Consider the following 19,549-nt stretch of genomic DNA (forward strand, 5'->3'; position numbering starts at 1 on the left):
TTTGGGTACATAAGAAAAACTAAAAAGTTCTTGATAATGGGCATTTTTATATTCAAATTTATTCAATTTAACTATTAAGATAATGGTAATTCTATTTATATAATGGGGGTTTTTTTGAGAAAGTATATAATGGTTGAGAGAAAGAAACTAAAGAAGATAAGAGAATTATTAGTTGCGGTAAAACTAAATCAAACGAAGTAAAAACTAGGCTATTTGCATATCCAATGTCAAATTGCATCTATTGGTTGAGACAAACCATGATGCATATCCATGCTAACAAACATAACAAGATACACCTATAATATTCGGAGCTGCCAATTCGGCGGGTAAAACTTTCTACTTAAAGAGTAGAAGTGTCAGATTCGAGTATAGGCAATTACAGAAAGAAAATTTAGCAACCAAATCTTGTTTCTGGTGGATGAGATCATGAATTTGGGCTCATAACCTCTTGAATACAAAAATAATTATTTCTTTAAACAGAGGTTTATTTTGAAATTTTCACTTATATTAAAAAACATTTTAAATTTAATAATATATACACTAATTTGTGGTTAACCAATTTTTAGAATTTTTATCAAATCAAAATATAATACTCAAAGTTTAAAATTTAATATTATTAAATGCATTAAAAAGTAAAAATATATTTTTTTGAAACTAAATTCTTCTGATATATATATATATATATATATATCTCATTTTGAAACAGAGTATTAGTTAAATATTATATATTAGTACGTACATAACTATTAAAAAACATCATAAACACTATTTATAAGTAATAATTTCGTCAATAAAAATAGGAACAAAATATATTTTGATTAAATTATAAAAGTGAAGAAGCTAGGGGAGGGCGTTTGGGTACTTGTTCAGATTCGGATCAGGTATTTCAGATTTTTGGGTATTTTGCAGTGTTTTGAAACCCGATCCGGATCCGCGGTTGAACTGGTAAATCCGGTGACCCAGAAAAAATTCAGTTTGGGTTTTATGAAAAACTCAATATTTAGAAACCCGCAAAAACCTGTAAGAACCCGCAAAAACCCACTAAACCCCAGAACCCGATACCGGTTGAACCACCGGTTCAACCAATAAGTAACTTTTACTCCTTTTTTAGCTTTTAGATTATGTTGTATATTCTAAGTTTTCAATTAAAAAGTTAGGTGCTGACAAAAAAAAAAAAATAAGTTTTCCCTTTACAGTTTTATATTGGTAATTTTTAGATTTTGATGAAGATTTTTCACTATGCCACCTAAACAAAAATGAAGTGAACGATGATAGAGAAAACCAAAATTAGTTGATGTGATTTGTTGTTAGTTTATTTTTGTTATTGACAATTTATTACAATCATCTTTTAATTTTAGTTTATTTTGAATTTGAAGTTAATTTATTATTCATATTAGATATTTAAATATTTGTGAGTTTTATATCTTGATTTTTTAGATGTCATAATTCTTACTTTGTTACAGAAAATTTTAAATAGTCTAAACTATTTTTTTTTGATATTTTGCATGTCAAATGAAAATAAAAATATAAAAACTAAAGTTAAGTATTTGTTAAATACTTTTTAAACATAAAGTATATACATATCCAAAATATTATTTTATGTTTTAAAAAACATTTATAAAATATTAAACTTTAGTTTTATATATTTATTTTCATACTTAATATATTATTATATAATAGAATTAATTCATTTATTAATCCGCGGTCGACCCAGTGACCCGGCGACCCGGTAAGTCGTCCGGTTCAGTGTCTGGATCGGGTTTAAAAACATTGGTATTTCGGTATAGAGGTATAGAACCCGTTCATGTATTTCTGTACTTCGGATCGGGTTCAGATATTTTTAGTTTAGATTCGGTTATTTCGGATCGGGTTCGGATATTTAAATTTTGAAAGAAAATAAAATAAAATTAAAATTTCATTTTCAAGTTTTTTGCATTTAAAAATATAACTTTTACTAAAACTGATTTTTTATTTTTTAATAGATTGAATGATTAAAAGATTTGGACGTCACATTTTAAAACTAAAAAGACACTAATTTGGTTATTGTTTCTAAATTTCGGATGTAATTTTTGTTAATTCTTGAAACAAAAATCTTACATGCATTTTAAGTGAGTAGCAAATTATTTCTTACATAATTATATGTATATCAATTGAATTTAAAATATGTGTAGTATCAATATAAATATCCTCATATATATTAATTGAGAAGTCATTTAAGTGATTTCTGCTGACATGTCGCTCATAAGATAGATTTACAATTAATTGTTATAATTTGATTGGTTGATGATATTTAATTTTTTTATTTATTTAATTAAATTTCTTAAAAGGAAAAACTAACCCTAAAATTACCTAATCTAATATATGTTTCAAAACATACAATTAAACATCTTAAATATATATGAATTAATATAATTGAAACAATTAAATATTATAGATTACATTATATAAATTGATAATATACATTTAAATACATATGAAACTATAGAAACAATTATAAAAATGAATTTTAATATATTTATATTAGTAGTGAATACAATAAATCATAGATTCCAAAAAACTAATTAATGTAAACTTAATAATATTAATTAAACTCACTCATTCACTATATATATATATATATATATTCTAAAATGTTTTAAATGAATGTAAAACAATCAAATATATAGTTTTAAAAATTTATCATAATTTTCCAATGACAATGTGATATTATCACTTTTAGAAATAATTAAAATATTTTTATATTTTAAAAAATAAAAATTATATGGAAAGTCATTTAAAATTATATTAATCAAGAAATTTTATTTTATTCTTCTATTAATATAAACAGATGAATTAAAATTATTATATGGTAGGTCACTTAAAATTATGTAATATGGTAATTCATTTAAAATTATTATATAGTAAGTCTTTTATAAAGAAATTAATCAAGGTATTTTTTCACATGCTTTTCCTAGAGTTGATACTCTATTAATATAATTCATATAACTTTGATTATAATAAAATTAGCATGCTTGTTTTGAATAGTAAAAAAATAAAGGAGACATAAATAAAAAAAGGAGGGAAGAATAATAAAATATGTTTGTTGTGTTCTTAGTTTTTTTATATTCTTATGTATTTAATTTTATTTATTTGTCCAGATGCGTGTATTTTTTGTGTTACTATAAATGTGAATTAATTAGTTTTACGTGCGTTTCAAAACATTGTGATAAATTGAGTAAGAAAAATCAATAAAATGACATGTTCTACAATTGGTAAAGTCAAAAATAGAAAATATAATGTAAATTGCAGGTAGGATAAATTATTTAAAAATAATGAGATGTATATTTTACAGTATAATCAACTTTTAACATGTACAATAGTAAAATTTTAACAAATTATATACAAATAAATTATTTTATTTTGATATAGTATTGGATCTCATATTAATATTAAGTATATATGCCTAAAATAACAAAATGTACAATAGTAAAATTTTAACAAATTATATACAAATAAAAATATTTTATTTTGATATAGTATTGGATCTCATATTAATATTAAGTATATATGCCTAAAATAACAATATTTTGTTATTTTAAAATTATTTTTCTTATTAATTAATCAGATTTTATTAAAATAGGTATGTTTTAAAGGAAGAAATGGTTTGTTTAACCCATTTAAGTTTTATTAAATGAGTGAGAAAGTATGATTTGTGATTTGACAAAACTATGGAGAAATTACTTAGACTACTATTTTCCTAATACATGTTTTCATGTTTACATTAACCAAATTTATCCTTGGTTTTAAAGAGATAAATCATACTATATATTAATTGAGAAGTTATTTAAGTAATTTTTTTGTTATGTATTGTTAATACGTTAAGTTTAAAAAAATATTTATAATTTGATTGGTTATTGACGTTTATTAGTTATTTATTTTAATCAGATATAAAAATAAAGGGTAACCATAGAACTAATTAATATAAATTACCAAATAACACAAGTAGTATTATAAATAATGATTTGTGCTAAGTAATTGTAGAATTGGAGAAATAATATATAGGTTTTATCAGTTTCTTTTTCTTTATCAATTATTTCTATATAATTAAATAAAATACTTTAACTTTTTTTTATTAAAAAAAATTTAGTGGATATATATTCTTATATGCCTAAAATAACAATATTTTGTTATTTTAAAATTATTTTTTTCGTATTAATTAATCATATTTAATTACAATATGTATTTTTTTTTGATGAAATTTTAAATTTAATGATCTAATAAAAAAAAAATTGTTATGTACAATGAGGAGCCTTCTAAGAGTTTATCTATTTGCTAAAGCTATAAAAGACGAAAATCAAAGTGTGATTTCAAACCATCTTGTTAACATTCCTCCTAGCTTGTGCTCTGGCTGATATTTAAGGGAATATATCCTGTTTCTCATAGCCTTGTCTATGAGCCTGCGCATCTGTTCTATGGAGTTTCGAGGTTGATGGTGGCGCCTAGCGTTCCTCTCTCGCCATATATATGTGATAGATGAGTGTCTGAAATAGGAGTCGAGCAATGCATGAATCAACCCCATTTGTACCCATTGTCTCCAAACGCTGTATTGTCCACTGCCAATCCGGATTGACACCAGAGCCCATCAATTTACGCGCTCTTACTTCCCAAATAGTGTATGAATATGGACATACAAAAAACAAATGATCTCTTGTCTCATCCCTTTCCCCACATAGCTCACAACCTTGGATCATCCCCCATTGCCTCATGCGATCACCAGTAGATAGCCTATTTTTTATAGCTAGCCAGGTGATGAAAGAGTAGTGTGGCACTCCTTGTGGAAACCACACCACTCTGTGCCAGTCTACTTTAGTGCGCTTTGTTCTAAGCTGATCCCACATATTAGATGATGAAAAAGTGTCCCTGTAATCATCATCTCCGTGCCTCAATAGCACTACATCTCTGCCTCTCTCCGTCTGAGGGACGTTTGTTGCCATAATGACGTTGTGAAGTCTTGAAAAATGTCTGCTTCTCCCACCCCGTATGTTCCATCCAGCCGTTGTTACCGCGTCACTGACCATGGCGTGCCTTTGGACTCCAAGATAAATAGTTCCTGCAGCTCCAGTGATATCTATCAAGCGATCCCTTCCCAACCAATCATCAAACCAGAAGTGACAGCTTCTTCCATCCCTTATGTCTACCTTGAGATAGTGATAAGCGATATCCATTATGGTAACACAAGAAAGTGTTATGTTAATTGTGTTACTTGTGTTAATACAATATGTATGTTTTAAAGGAAGATATGGTTTGTTTAATCCATTTAAGTTTTATTTTAAACACTAAATAAAAAATGAGTAAAAAAAAGTATGATTTGTGATTTAACAAAATTATGAGAAAATTACTTAGACTATCATTTTTTTAATACATGTTTTTATATTTGCATTAACCATATTTATTCTTGGTTTTAAAGAGATAAATCATACTATGTATTAATTAAAAAGTTATTTAAGTGATTTTTTCTTATGTATTGTTAATATGTTAAGTTTTAAAAAATAGTTATAATTTGATTGGTTGTTAGCGTTTATTAGTTATTTATTTTAATCATATCTAAAAATAAAAAGTAACTATAGAACCAATTAATACAATCCAAATAACACAAGTAATACTACAAATAATGAATTATGGTTACTAACTGGAGAATTGGAGAAATAATATATATGTTTATCAATTTTTTTTCATTTATCAATTATTTATTTATAATTAAATAATATACTTTAACTTTTTTTTATTTAAAGAAATTTAATGATTATATATTGTTATATAAAAGAATTAGATTTGTAGGTAAAGAATTATTAGAACTTTTTATGTTTTCTAAAATCCACACAAAAACATTTACAAAATATCTTCAAGATAAAAACATCTGATCATTGTATTGGTCCTACAAAAAAAAACAGTTTATTATTTCTTGAAAGCTACAGACAAAAAAAACTCTTTATTATTTCTTGAAATCTAGAGTATTCCCGGTTTTTTCACGTCTTAAAATAAAATATAAAGTAATTCTACAACTAATTATCTGAATTAATTATAATATTATTTTTTTGTAAGAGAAATACTTGTAATGACTAAGTTTTATGTTGTTGAACTATTTTAAATATCACATATCTTTTAAAAATATATACTGAAATTTTTGATTATCCAACTATTTAAAATTAAAAATTAAAATTTAGTTATTATTCAAAAATTATAACAATGTAAACATAATATATATTTCTTCATATAATTTAATTATCCGCAAAATTGCAGGCAAACACCTAGTTTTAAATAAAATGAAAGATATTAAACTAGAAATATAAGGTTAGTAATACATATGTTTGGTTATCTTTAGATATTTAATCTTTCCTAATTCAATATCTGTTCGGATATTTTGCTACTTGGGTTCGGGTTTGGATATGGGGTAAAATGCGGACCCTAGAAGAAGCCATGAAAAGGTTTTTCTATTGCAGCTTTTCCCTGTGATTATTAAAGCCCCCTTTTTGTATCACAACTCAGAAGTCGTCCCCAAATAGCAGCTCCGACTGTTAGATTCAGAAGATTCTCCGGCGAACTAACACTCCGGTGGAGCTTAGAGAGATGCTTCTAATTCGAGCTAGCTTCTAATAGGTCCTTCTCTCTCGCTCTCACTTTCCGATTATACTCTCTGCTCTCTGCTCTCTCTCTTAATGTGCAGATTAGCTTCTCATAGATTCGTAACCCATAGCTGATGAATTTGATTCACGAATTTACTCAAAAGTTTTTCATATAGGAAATGCAGATCCAGTGAGCCCTTAAGGAAAGGCAAGGGGACAGCTTTATCTATGAGAAGACTCGTTCCTGTAGAAATGTCCAAAGAGGTTGAAAACACCGAAGAAAGCTTGACGGGGACGTGACGGTGGTACTGATCGAGCATCCATATGGAGTAGATGATGATGGAAACACCGAAGAAAGCTTGGACGAAATTGAGGATCTTGAGTGTTGAAGCGAACGAAAGATGGCAGCAATTATGCCTCATTTCTTTCTTCCTCAGACTCAGAGATGATTGATTGATTGATTGATGGAAAAGCTTTTTTCAAAGGTCGTCCCAGTGTCTGTCTCCTTCCCTTTTTTGAAAATATTTCTTTTTTTTTTATTTTCAATTAGTCACGGTCTGATGATGTGTTGTGGCCTTATTTGCTATTCGTTTAGCTCTTATCTGCTGACTTGTCTTGTTGGATTTTTTTTTTTTAAAGTGTTAATGGTTTTCATGATTATTATGTCTTATTATACATAAATTTTGTTTTTTGAAAGTTATTTGAAAATAAAATCGACAATTTATGTAAGGTATTTTGGAAATAAAATTGACAATTTTTGAACAGTTAATGATTTTTGAAGATGTATTGATTTAGTTAATAATTAATTTAACATTAATTGTTCGAAGAGAATATTTTAAATATTTGTTTTTATATAAAGTAATTTACATTCCGAAAAAATATAAAAAAAATTTCATTAAAATATTTTTGAACTCTGTATTTGTATCAAAAAAAAAGATTGTAAAATACTATTGTCTGTATAAATATATTTTAGTATTTGTGTTTTGTTACAAGTGATATAATTGACCCCAGAGAAAACCCAATTATTACAGTAACCTGAGCTATACTAATCGGCCCATTATGAAAAGAGCCCATAACAACCAGAGAGAATCTTCTCTATTAAAAGAGAAGTACCATTTTTATCTATTATTTAGAAGTTTACTAGGACAATTTCATTAATTACATAATATAACATAATAATTAATAAGAATATTAATAATAAATTAATTTTAACTATAGATTTGAATTTTATTTTTAGTTAAAACAAAATATGTTGAAAAAAATCTAACAAAATTCTACTTAATTTTTAAATAATTTTTATTAAATATTATATTAATTAATTTCGTAATTAAGTAATATAATGCTTTCATTTAAATAAATTATCATCTACCACTAAAACAGGTTCAAATTTGTTAATCATGTCATATATTTTTATACAAATGAAGTTATTAACATATGTTAAAAATTTATTTCTACAACTATATATTTTCAAAAATCATATGTTGAAGAATATTTTTTATTTAATTATTTTAAATTATGAAAACTCGAAAACGTAATAAAAAAGGTAAAATGTATAAAACAAACCCCTATATTAATAAAGTAATAAGCAACCTAAATAATAAAATTAAAGAGTTGTAAAATACATAACACTAAGATATAAATTGTATATTTAAATTTCTATAATAATATCAAAATTAAATTTTTTTTTTTTTTTGTTCACAAACCAAAATTAAATATTTATAAAATGAAAATATAGGGATAAACTCTAGTTACTTTTACAATCCTTCTTCCTTGGCCTTTCGAACAAAGAGCGAGAGCAGCTGCAACGGGAGAATTGGAGTTTGAGTAGCGATAAGCAATCGAGAATGTCGAAAGCTCCTCCATCTCTCGCGTTTCTCTGCATCCAATCCCTCAAGCTTCAGCTTCTACAAGGTCACGATACTAGAGAGATAGAGAGAGAGATTCGAACAATTTGTTGCGCCAATTTGATACTGATTTGTTGCTTTGTGTATTCTCAGGCGACAATCCAATTCCTGATGTATACGAGCTTCCGTCTGAGTTGCTTGATGGTGTTATCGCTCACTTGCCTGCACTAGCGCTGCATAATTTCCAGACCCACATGTGAGTGAAACCGATTCTAGAGTTTTTGTAATCAGTTTCTGAAGATTTAGGGTTTTGAATTGGATGGATGAAGATGAATTGAATTGAATTGAATTGGTATAGGCCGTTCAAGTGCTGGGATAATTATGAAGCTGGTGATGATTGCTTGACTAGTGGGAGAAAACGCCCAAGGTTTGATCAATTACGTTTTGTTGTTATTTCAACTAAGAAGACAGAACTGAGAAATTATTTAAACTGCAGAAATGATATACTCGGTAGCTCATGGAAGCTGCTGTTTAAGGTGCGGTGGCCTGAGCTCGTTAACAGTGTGGAACCATCAGCTGACTGGCAACAGCTTTACTGGGAGAAGCATCTTCAAAAGTATGACACGGCCCTTTGATTTGTTGTTTTACTCTGTTTTCTTCCTGTTTTGAGTTTTGCTGTTAATCCGAGTAACAGTTGTGTTGATGAAGCAGCTGAGGTAGCTATGCGTCCCACATTCAGTGGTCGGATAAGTTCCATTCATGTATCAGGTAAGTTTTCTTGTCTTGAGGTTTTATTCGTCAGTTGTGTGAGAATCTTTATTCAGTTGGTTTTATTTTGTGTTGCAGATAAGATATTGAGATACATTTGTCATGAAGAGCACACCAATTGTCAAAAATGTGTCTGTACGGAGCTATCTTTTCATTTCCAGACATTTGGACCGTATCTTAGGTTTAGTAACATTTCATGATTACGGGCAAACTGCAGTACTTTCAGCTCTGAGTTCTTTATGTTTGTTTCTTACCTTTTGCAGGTGCCTGAGGCTTCTGAATGTGCTCTGCGTTACGGAAACTTGTGTAAGTAACTAAAATATGCTCTTAGGTTTTCAATAGAGGCATCTTTGCTTTCTTTTTATCTCAGTATCACTGGCTGAGAAGGTATGTTAAATTGTTTTCTGTGATTACTTTTTCTCTAGGAACTTCAAATTTGTACTTTTGTAGATGAATCAATCATTTAACCTTATTAACAAAGGACATGAATAATGTTTAGGCTTTGTTACTGTAGGAGCTACTGAGGACAAGTAAATTAAAAACTTTGGTTCTGGGTTGGATCAGATCCGAGAAACATGTAAGGAAAATTCACTACTCAAGTCTCTATTATTGAGTTAGCTAGACTGGAACCATATTGCTGATGATCCATGATTCGACAGGTTGAGCCCTCGTGCAAACTCTTGAGCCAGAACCGAGAAACATTAACTTCGCTTGAATTTATTCACTGTAAACTTTCTTCGAGTTTCATCAGTGCAATCTGCGCTTCTCTGCATGAAAAAGACATTCACACAAGTGGGATTCAGCGTTTTTATATAAAGGCATCTAGCTTTGACATAGATTCACTTGCTGCGCCTCCCGCTTTCATTTCATTCCTGAATTCGGTGAGGTATTCATATGAACTGATGCCAGAGCGTGTCTCTGTGAAATGTTTGCTCATCTGGCTGTCAAAGTCTATGTTCTTGATTAACTTTCTCGTTTCTTTATGCATCTTTTCTTTCTTCTATTTTTTGTAAGTGACCAACTTTTTTTTGCTTTCAGGTCCTTACAGTCCGTACATTTTTGCGATAGCCACCTCGATAGGCATATCGCAAGGATGATTTTCTCTACGCTACTTGATTCTTCCTCAGGTCTTTCGACTCTTGACATCTCTGAAAACAACGTGGGTACCATCATGGTTCTTCTTTTTCGAACTGATACATGGTTTGCTTTTCATGGCTGACCAACGCGCAATATATAGATTTCAGGATGGCTTTCTACTTTCACCTGGAGATCTGTCACTGGTTCTCTGTCATCTGGAAAGTCTTTACGTTCGCTGTGCAAGCTCAACTTAAGGTATTTCTTAGTCTAGCGACAGTTGACACGGTTTTAAGCCTTGAAACCTTGTGAAACTGTTTGAAAAATGTATCCAGCGGGAATGAACTCAACAAATACGATGCAGAGAATCTTTCGCATGCTCTTCGTCATATGCCTGGCTTGGAATCTCTTGACCTGAGCGGGAACCCCATTGAAGACAGTGGGATCAGGTTCGTCTTACAAGTTCTTGCATTTGTAATCTTGGAGAAAACCAACAAGAGTTACATTTCATTTATATGGTTTTCGTGAGGTACAGAAGCTTGATATCTTACTTCAAAAAGAATCCGGATTCTCCTTTAGCTGATTTGAACTTGGAGAACTGTGAGCTATCATGTTGTGGAGTTATCGAGTTTCTTGATACCCTGTCAACGGTGGAGAAACCTTTAAAGTTCCTGTCTGTTGCAGATAATGCCCTCGGGAGGTATTTGCATAATCACAAACTCTATATCACTTTACACCGATATGAAGTGTGTCTTCTTATTTTATTCTTCTTGTTCTTCAGCGAGGTTGCGGAGGCTATAATGAACTCATTGATTCTCTCCATCGAGTCTCTCGACATTTCGAGTATAGGACTAGGTCCTGTTGGGTTTCTTGAGCTAGGCAAAAGACTTGTAAAAGGGGTGAAGAAGCTGATGAGTATCAATATAAGGTTCAAAGCAAATTTCATCTCCTCTGTTTCGTGTATACATTACATTGCTTCGCCTTCTGTTTTCCTCATGTTCTTCTTGTGGTCTCTTCCCGATAAAGCAAAAACCGTGGAGGACTAGAGACCGCTAGATTTCTGTCAAAGCTCATACCCTTGGCACCAAAACTCGTCTCAGTCGACGCATCCTACAATCTTATGCCACCCGAATCTTTGCTCATGCTATGCGATTCCCTGAGAAGTGCAAAAGGTTAATATAACTTTCTGGAACCGGTTTGATTCTTGAGACACTTTGGTGATTTGAGTGTAACTATGTGTATGATGATTTTGTTTCAGGTGATCTCAAACGTCTTGACATGACGGGGAATATCTGCATCAGCAGCGAAACTGACCATTCTTCTCTACTTGGTGAATTTCAACACAATGGGGAGCCCATCTTCGTTTTACCATCATCCTCGACTTCACACGTCCCTTACGATGATGAGCCGTAGATAGTTCTTTCTATACCGATTAGTTTTGCTGTTTGGCCTTTGGTCGGGTTCTCTGGTGAATTCATTGGTTTGGTAGGGATGGTAATATGGCTGTGTTTGGCTCCATTTTTCTTCTTCTAAATCTATCAAAGTGGATCATCAAGTTTATGGAAGAGTATATGAAGATATAAACATTTCACTGTGGTTATATTCATTAAGGAGGGTCATTGTAATCTTTTGACGTGGCAAAAAAATCATTCTTTTCACAGTGCTAGAGCCTAGATGGTTGGTAATGAGTTTTGGTGTAAGATTCCTTTGGTTAACAAATAATTAAGATTTTATTATGCAAACATAACTAAGGTTTACCAAACAAAATATAAAGCGTCGTGGCTCTATCTAAATCATCATTGCTTTTCTATAACTTATCCACATACGACCGACGTTTTGTTCTACTCCATGTGATCAGGTGGGTGGTCAATCTAAATTTAGTTTCATAATAAGAAATTGATCAGATCATTATTCTGACGTATTTATTTATTATTATGTACTCTCAATGACTAATTTGATTATACTTTATTTGGATTTATTCAAGTTTTGTTAGGTTGGTGATAGACATGAATATTTGTTTCTAGTTTAATGTTATTTAATACTCAATAAACTTAACCTTAATGAGACGCTTAAACACCAAACTTTTGTCCAGTTTTGGTGTCTTAAAAATTTATGTGTTTGGATTGATTCAACTATCAACATAGTATATACATTTGGAATTAAAAAAAAAATTTGTTTGTCATAAAATAATCGAAACCGCCATCGTCAAATATAAAATGCATTTGAATTTTGTTATCAAGTGTTAGGTTCAATTTGGATCAAACCGATTTATCCATTTTAAACACATACATTTAGAAAAATATTCGACAATGAAGTGATTAATTGGCAAAGAAGTTAACAATTACAGGCATTTTCTAATTAACTTCATTTCTTTATTGCGAGTTCGGTTCAAATGTCTTGTTACTAACCTAACGGATTGAACCGGGGGTTAAGTTCGGACCATAAAAATTAGACATGGACGTTAGGTCTTCCGATCGGTTTTTTTCGGGTCTGGATATTTCGGATCTTAGACATTTGGATCTAGTAGGTATTTGTGAATTTTCGGTTCGTGTTCAGATCAGTTGTTCTCAGATTCGGATCGGTTCGAGTCTATAATTAAAATACTCGTAAAATACTTGTATTTTTTCGGATCTGTATCGGATCCTGATCAGATTCATGTATTTAAGATCTTAAAAAAAATGAAATACCCAAAATCCATCAAATTTAGTCAATATTTGTTAATATATCTAAAATTTTACAAAATAACTTAAATTAAACTATTAATAATTAAAATAAATATTTTTAAATTCTAAATTTTACATTTTAAAGCTTTATATTACTGAAAATGTTACAAAATAATAACAAATATTGATAACAAAAATATTTCAACTAAATCATAAAATATAGTATATATAAAATAAAACACAAAAAATTTATAGTTTTGGATGTAAAAGGTTTTTAAGTCGGGTACAAATCGGTTCTTATCGGATCGAGTCGGTTCTTTTCGGGTTTGGATCTATTCTTTTCTGTTATGGTTCTTTCAGGTAAAAATATTTTGGACCCAAAAGGTACTTATAAAATTTTGGTTCGGTTTCGAGTCTGATATTTTTAAATCGTTTCCGGTTCAGATTTTCGGGTCGAGGTTAAAATGCCCTTGCTCTAATAAAAATAATGATAATACAGCTACTATTATGGCATATCAGTGTAAATAATAAAAAGAAGAAGGGGCAAGTTCCCAAATGGGTAAGCCAACCATACGGTTTCGTTTTTATGGTCCTCAAATCAAATGACTACTTGTTAAGTCTTAACTAGAGTCACCTTTACTCTTCCTCGGCTCTCTCTCTCTCTCTTTCTTTGTAAAAATAATTAAGCCGCACTTCTCCTCTAAATCTCTTCCTCGGCTCTCTCTCTCTACACTTACCACGTTCCACACGCGCACACGCACGCTCTCTCTTTCTCCGTTCATCGAATCCCTCCTTCAATTAGGTGTGTGTTGATTGGGGAATAAGCAGATCTGAAGGGAGGAGAGGCAGATCGGGAGTGGTTAGGTCATCATGGAGGAAGCTCTCGAAATGGCGCGAGCCAAGGACACCAAGGAGCGCATGGCGGCTGTGGAGCGTCTCCACCAGCTTCTCGAAGCTTCTAGGAAGAGCCTGAGTCCGTCGGAAGTGACGTCACTTGTTGATTCCTGTTTGGATCTCCTCAAGGACAGCAATTTCAGAGTCTCTCAAGGTGCGCTTCAGGCGCTCGCTTCCGCCGCCGTGCTCGCCGGCGAGCATCTGAAGCTTCACTTGAACGCGCTTGTCCCTGCCGTAGTGGAGCGGCTTGGAGACAGCAAGCAACCGGTTAGGGATGCGGCGAGGCGTTTGTTGACAACTCTCATGGAGGTCAAAAATAGTTTTATTTCTCTCTTTCTCCTTTGCCATTGACAAGTGTGATGTAACAGTTTCTATCTTTTCTTTGTTTGGTAGGTTTCATCTCCGACGATTATAGTGGAAAGAGCTGGTTCGTATGGTTGGCTGCATAAGAGTTGGAGAGTTAGGGAAGAGTTTGCGCGAACTGTCACGTCGGCCATTGGTCTCTTTGCATCTACTGAGCTCCCTCTTCAGCGTGTTATTCTTGCTCCGGTATAAAGGAATCAACATTGTTTTTGCTTGTATTGATTGGCTATTATTCTCAATTCTAATTCAGATAGTTTTTTTCTTATTGAACAGATACTTCAGATGTTAAATGATCCGAATCAAGCAGTCAGGGAAGCTGCAATTCTCTGCATTGAGGTAAAGTTTTTAACTTGTGTGAGTATCGAATTTCATCAATTTAGTTTGTGGACATCTCTGTCTATTTGTGTTGGAGAATTCAAAGTTCAGATGCTTTGTCTCGTTTTGGCCTTTAATATCATTCTTCTGCTTTCTCTCAGGAGATGTACATGCAGGGTGGGAATCAATTTCGGGAAGAGCTTCAGCGCCACCATCTTCCATCATATATGGTAAATCTCAGATTCAGAGCCTGCACATTGCATATCACTATACTTTGATGAGGAATACTAGAATTGCAGTTTGCTAAAACTTCTTCCCTTTTTTGAATCAGGTGAAGGATATTAATGCTAGACTGGAACGTATTGAGCCACAGCAGCGTTCTACAGATAGCCGTAGTAGCCACCATGCTGCTGTTAATGAAGTTAAGGCTTCAAGTGTCAATCCCAAGAAGAGCAGTCCAAAGGCAAAGATTTCCACAAGAGAGAACTCGTTATTTGGAGGTTAAGATCTTTAACTCAAGGATTAAAGTCTAAAAATTGGCCTTCTTTTACTTTGTCTGATTTGTTTTGTATCTGTGCATTTCAGGAGATCCTGACATCACTGAAAAACCCATCGAGCCAATCAATGTGTACTCAGAGAAGGAGCTGATACGAGAATTTGAGAAAATTGCTTCAACACTTGTCCCAGAGAAAGACTGGTCAATGCGTATTTCAGCTATGCGGAGGGTTGAAGGACTTGTTGCGGGAGGTACTTAATCAACTTTTTTTATACTTAATCCTTCACATTTTCTGTTAGTCAGTGGAGGAATTTTCCTGTGTCACATCTCATGAATTTTTTCTCTGTTGAAGGTGCGACTGATTACTCTTGTTTTCGAGGTCTCCTGAAGCAACTTATTGGTCCCTTAAGTACACAGTTATCTGACCGAAGGTCTACCATTGTTAAGCAGGTTTGATAAATTGTCGATTTGATATTTTATTATTAAGATTCAGAGTGCGTTGTGATTCTTCTTTCCTATGGAGACAAATTGATTAGTTGGCATGTCGTGAGGAGTGCTATTTTCATTAGTTTATGGGAACTCATTTCTTTTCTGTGGCCGGTGCCATCTTTGTATAGTTTTTATTCATTTTTGCAAGAATAATACAGTTTGCTAAGTTCAGTAGATTAAGACGGCCTTATATTATATAGTTTTGTTTTTCTATCATTGCGTTTCCTTCATATGCTGTTTCTCGTGTACATAGGCTTGCCATCTCTTGTGTCTCTTATCAAAAGAGCTACTGGGCGATTTTGAATCATGCGCTGAGATTTTTATTCCAGTAAGCTGAAACCCTTTTAATCTACTGTTATGACATTAAATGCATAGACATTCACGTTAATATTGTTATATGGTAACCAGGTGCTTTTCAAGCTGGTTGTGATCACTGTGCTTGTTATCGCCGAATCTGCGGATAACTGCATAAAAACGGTAAATAATTAGCTATTCTGATCTTGTCTTCTAGAAGATTTGTCTGCTCTTCTAATTGTTGCGCTAACACATATGCTTTCTTGCTATTCCAGATGCTGCGTAACTGCAAAGCTGCTCGTGTACTTCCTCGCATAGCTGAGGCAGCAAAACATGACCGTAATGCAGTTTTGCGAGCAAGGTATGCTACGGCCTTCGTATCAATCATAAGATTTTTGATTTCATGGAAGCTGATCCCAGTTTTTTATACAGGTGTTGTGAATATGCACTGTTAACACTCGAACATTGGCCTGATGCTCCAGAAATTCAGCGGTCAGTTGATTTATACGAGGATCTGATTAGATGCTGTGTTGCAGATGCTATGAGTGAGGTAGGTCCCTTGTTTCATCTGTGTGGGAGGGCAGTCATTAGGATACAATGCAACTTGGATATACATTTGCATTAGTAGTATTAAATGATTGAATTTCTTGTACTGCCCATCTATTATTCTCCCATGTAAAGGTGGTATTTTTTGAATAACAGGTACGGGCAACGGCTAGAATGTGCTACAGACTTTTTGCAAAAACTTGGCCGGATCGTTCTCGTCGTTTATTTTCCTCCTTTGACCCTGTCATTCAAAGGGTAAGGCTTCTCATCTCTATATTTCTGCTTATTAGCATTGATGAGACTTAGTAATGCATTCCATATGTTTTCAGCTAATAAATGAAGAAGAAGGTGGAAGTCATAGGAGACATGCCTCACCTTCTGTCCGTGAGAGACACTCCCAGCCTTCATTTTCTCAGACGTCTGCTCCATCTAATTTACCTGGCTATGGGACATCAGCCATAGTCGCTATGGATAGAAGTTCAAATTTATCCTCAGGAGGATCTCTTTCTTCTGGGCTACTCTTATCCCAGTCAAAGGATCTCAATAAAGGTTCTGAACGTAGTCTAGAAAGCGTGTTACAATCAAGCAAGCAGAAGGTCAGTGCAATTGAAAGTATGCTCCGAGGACTGCATGTATCGGATAGACAGAATCCAGCAGCTCTTCGTTCCAGTAGTTTGGATCTAGGTATTGAGCTTCTTTCCTTGTGAGAGTACATCTTGTTTTCGAAACGTTCTCAGACACGAGCGAAAACATTCTAGCGCAGCTAAATTTTCTTTTTATCCCCTAGTGCAGGAGTTGACCCTCCATCGTCTCGTGATCCTCCATTCCGTGCTTCCGTTCCAGCATCCAATACTCTCACAAATAAAACAACTGCTGAATCAATGCCTAGTATTAACAGAGTCAGTAATCGCAGTGGTGGCCTTGGTTTGTCAGATATCATCACCCAGATACAAGCTTCAAAGGACTCAGGAAGACAATCACACCGTAGCAATTTGTTGTCCGAGTCTCATCCTAGCTTTTCATCCTTGACAGCTAAAAGGGTCTCAGAGAGAAACGAGAGAAGTTCTTTTGAGGACAACAACGATGCCAGGCGGTTTATGGTGGGTCATTTAGACAGACAGCAGATGGATAACGCTTATAGAGATTCAACATTCAGGGATTCAAACGCTAGTCATGTTCCCAATTTCCAGAGGCCACTTTTGAGGAAAAATGTTGGGGGAAGATTGTCGGCAGGCAGGACGAGGAGTTTTGATGATAGCCAACTCCAAGTTGGTGACATGTCAAATTATGTTGATGGTCCAGCGTCTCTGAACGAGGCCCTTAACGATGGACTGAATTCAAGTTCTGATTGGTGTGCCAGAGTTGCAGCATTTAATTTTCTCCAAACTTTACTGCAACAAGGCGCGAAAGGTGCTCAAGAGGTGATCCAGAATTTTGAGAAAGTAATGAAACTATTTCTCCGGCATTTGGATGATCCTCACCACAAGGTTGCACAAGCAGCACTGTCGACACTCGCGGATCTTATACCATCTTGCCGAAAGCCTTTTGAGAGCTACATGGAACGAGTCTTACCCCATGTGTTTTCAAGGCTAATCGATCCTAAAGAGGTAGTTAGACAACCTTGCTCGTCTACCCTGGATATTGTCAGCAAAACCTATAGCGTAGATTCGCTTTTACCTGCGTTGCTTCGTTCACTGGATGAGCAGAGATCACCGAAGGCTAAATTAGCCGTGATCGAATTTGCCATCAACTCCTTCAACAGGTACGCTGGCAACCCTGAAATTTCGGGTAATAGTGGCATCCTGAAGCTTTGGCTGGCAAAGTTGACACCATTAACCCGCGACAAGAATACCAAGTTAAAAGAAGCTTCCATCACTTGTATCATATCTGTTTACAATCACTATGATTCTGCTGGACTTCTAAATTACATTCTTAGTTTGTCGGTTGAGGAGCAAAACTCCTTGAGAAGATCCCTCAAACAGTATACTCCCCGCATCGAGGTGGACCTATTAAATTATATGCAGAGTAAGAAGGAGAAACTGAGAGTAAAGTCTTATGACCCATCTGATGCCATTGGAACATCATCTGAAGAAGGATATCCAGGTGCTTCCAAGAAGAACATATTCCTTGGCAGGTACTCTGGGGGTTCCGTCGACAGTGATAGTGGTAGGAAGTGGAGTTCTTCCCAGGAGCCAACAACGGTCACTGGCGGTGGTGTTGGTCAAAGTGTTTACAGTGGAACTCAGGAAAAGCTGTATCACAACTTCAGAAGCGGGATAAGTTCTGCTAGTGATGGGTTGAACCAAAAGGATTCTGATTACACGTTTACTTCAGCTGGTCATAATTTGATATCAAGAACTAGCCCAAATGGAAGCTCAGACAAGGTTGAAAACTTTGATAGCGTATCTCCACCACATTTAGAGAAAAATGGTCTGGATATGACAAATGCTGATCCTTGGAAGATAGACATGAAAATGAGGCTTCTCGCGAATTAGATTTGAGTCAGTACATGCTCTCATCTATTAAGGTTAGCCCAACACCGGAATCTGGACCTAGCATTCCTCAGATTCTACATATGGTAAGTAACTGTTGTCGCATCTGCTAAAAGTCAGTTATCATTTTCTCTTCTGATACTTTAAAGCATGTCTGATGATTATGCTTATACAGATCAATGCGAGTGATGGAAGCCCTTCTTCGAGCAAGATATCTGGACTCCAGCAACTAATTGAAGCCTCTGTAGCTAACGAGGAATCAGTTTGGACCAAGGTATATCTAATGAACCCTAGTACCACTCGTCGGAGTATTGGTCCTGACGTTTATAACTTATAGAGAACAATCTTTTAAAAAACGTAGTTACCGAATATGTTTAATTTACTACATGAAATTACTAGGCTAACAAGATTAGGTAAGACACGAAAAATGTGGGTTCATAAACTTAGCTGGTGGGGGTCTTAACCTAAGATGAAACTTAACAAGCCACGCTACGGATTTTTTATTGCCATGTGGTAGCAGCTGTATTAACTATTTGAGGTTTTTGTTCGTTGATTCTTTATTCGTCTTGTAGGTCAGAGTCAGAAGCGTCTTTTGTTCAAAATGATTTACCATATTCATTTACTTATCAGTCCTAATGGAAATTCTCCTTTTTTTTTGTATATTCACAGTACTAATCAAATATTGACGGTAGTTCTTGAAGTGGTCGAT

The 19,549-nt window shown here is 33.5% G+C and overlaps 2 protein-coding genes and 1 long non-coding RNA gene across 4 annotated transcripts; 2 read left to right on the top strand and 1 right to left on the bottom strand.

Annotated features, from left to right (window-relative positions):
* Positions 1 to 7,091: 7,091 nt before the first annotated feature.
* LOC117126463 lies at positions 7,092 to 8,573 on the bottom strand. The gene is made up of 2 exons (XR_004449045.1): positions 8,346 to 8,573; positions 7,092 to 7,692 (listed from the first exon to the last, which is right to left on the bottom strand). It is a non-coding gene; the product is annotated as an uncharacterized LOC117126463 (long non-coding RNA).
* On the top strand, positions 8,332 to 11,948 carry LOC117126461. 2 transcript variants are annotated; one of them, XM_033274411.1, is made up of 16 exons: positions 8,332 to 8,513; positions 8,600 to 8,702; positions 8,805 to 8,873; positions 8,943 to 9,062; positions 9,141 to 9,214; positions 9,293 to 9,395; positions 9,478 to 9,520; positions 9,729 to 9,791; positions 9,874 to 10,100; positions 10,253 to 10,373; positions 10,452 to 10,546; positions 10,624 to 10,737; positions 10,824 to 10,988; positions 11,070 to 11,216; positions 11,315 to 11,460; positions 11,547 to 11,948. In XM_033274411.1, the coding sequence occupies exons 1-16, from the start codon at positions 8,447 to 8,449 to the stop codon at positions 11,699 to 11,701; spliced, it is 1,812 nt and encodes a 603-aa protein (XP_033130302.1). In that variant the 5' UTR covers positions 8,332 to 8,446; the 3' UTR covers positions 11,702 to 11,948. The 2 variants fall into 2 exon arrangements, with proteins under 2 accessions (XP_033130302.1, XP_033130303.1); XM_033274412.1 differs by having other exon boundaries at positions 8,444 to 8,513; positions 9,158 to 9,214.
* Positions 11,949 to 13,558: 1,610 nt separating this feature from the next.
* LOC108870350 (CLIP-associated protein) lies at positions 13,559 to 19,177 on the top strand. Its single transcript, XM_033275130.1, is given in 16 exon segments — positions 13,559 to 14,154; positions 14,239 to 14,394; positions 14,482 to 14,544; positions 14,685 to 14,753; positions 14,855 to 15,023; positions 15,109 to 15,270; positions 15,372 to 15,469; positions 15,762 to 15,836; positions 15,917 to 15,985; positions 16,078 to 16,163; positions 16,235 to 16,352; positions 16,505 to 16,603; positions 16,678 to 17,032; positions 17,141 to 18,799; positions 18,802 to 18,926; positions 19,016 to 19,177. Coding segments are annotated over 16 exon segments (3,798 nt in total). The 5' UTR covers positions 13,559 to 13,821.
* The last annotated feature ends 372 nt before the right edge of the window (positions 19,178 to 19,549 follow it).

The sequence above is a fragment of the Brassica rapa genome, chromosome A07, assembly GCF_000309985.2.
Source record: "Brassica rapa cultivar Chiifu-401-42 chromosome A07, CAAS_Brap_v3.01, whole genome shotgun sequence".
Taxonomy (NCBI): Eukaryota; Viridiplantae; Streptophyta; class Magnoliopsida; order Brassicales; family Brassicaceae; genus Brassica; species Brassica rapa.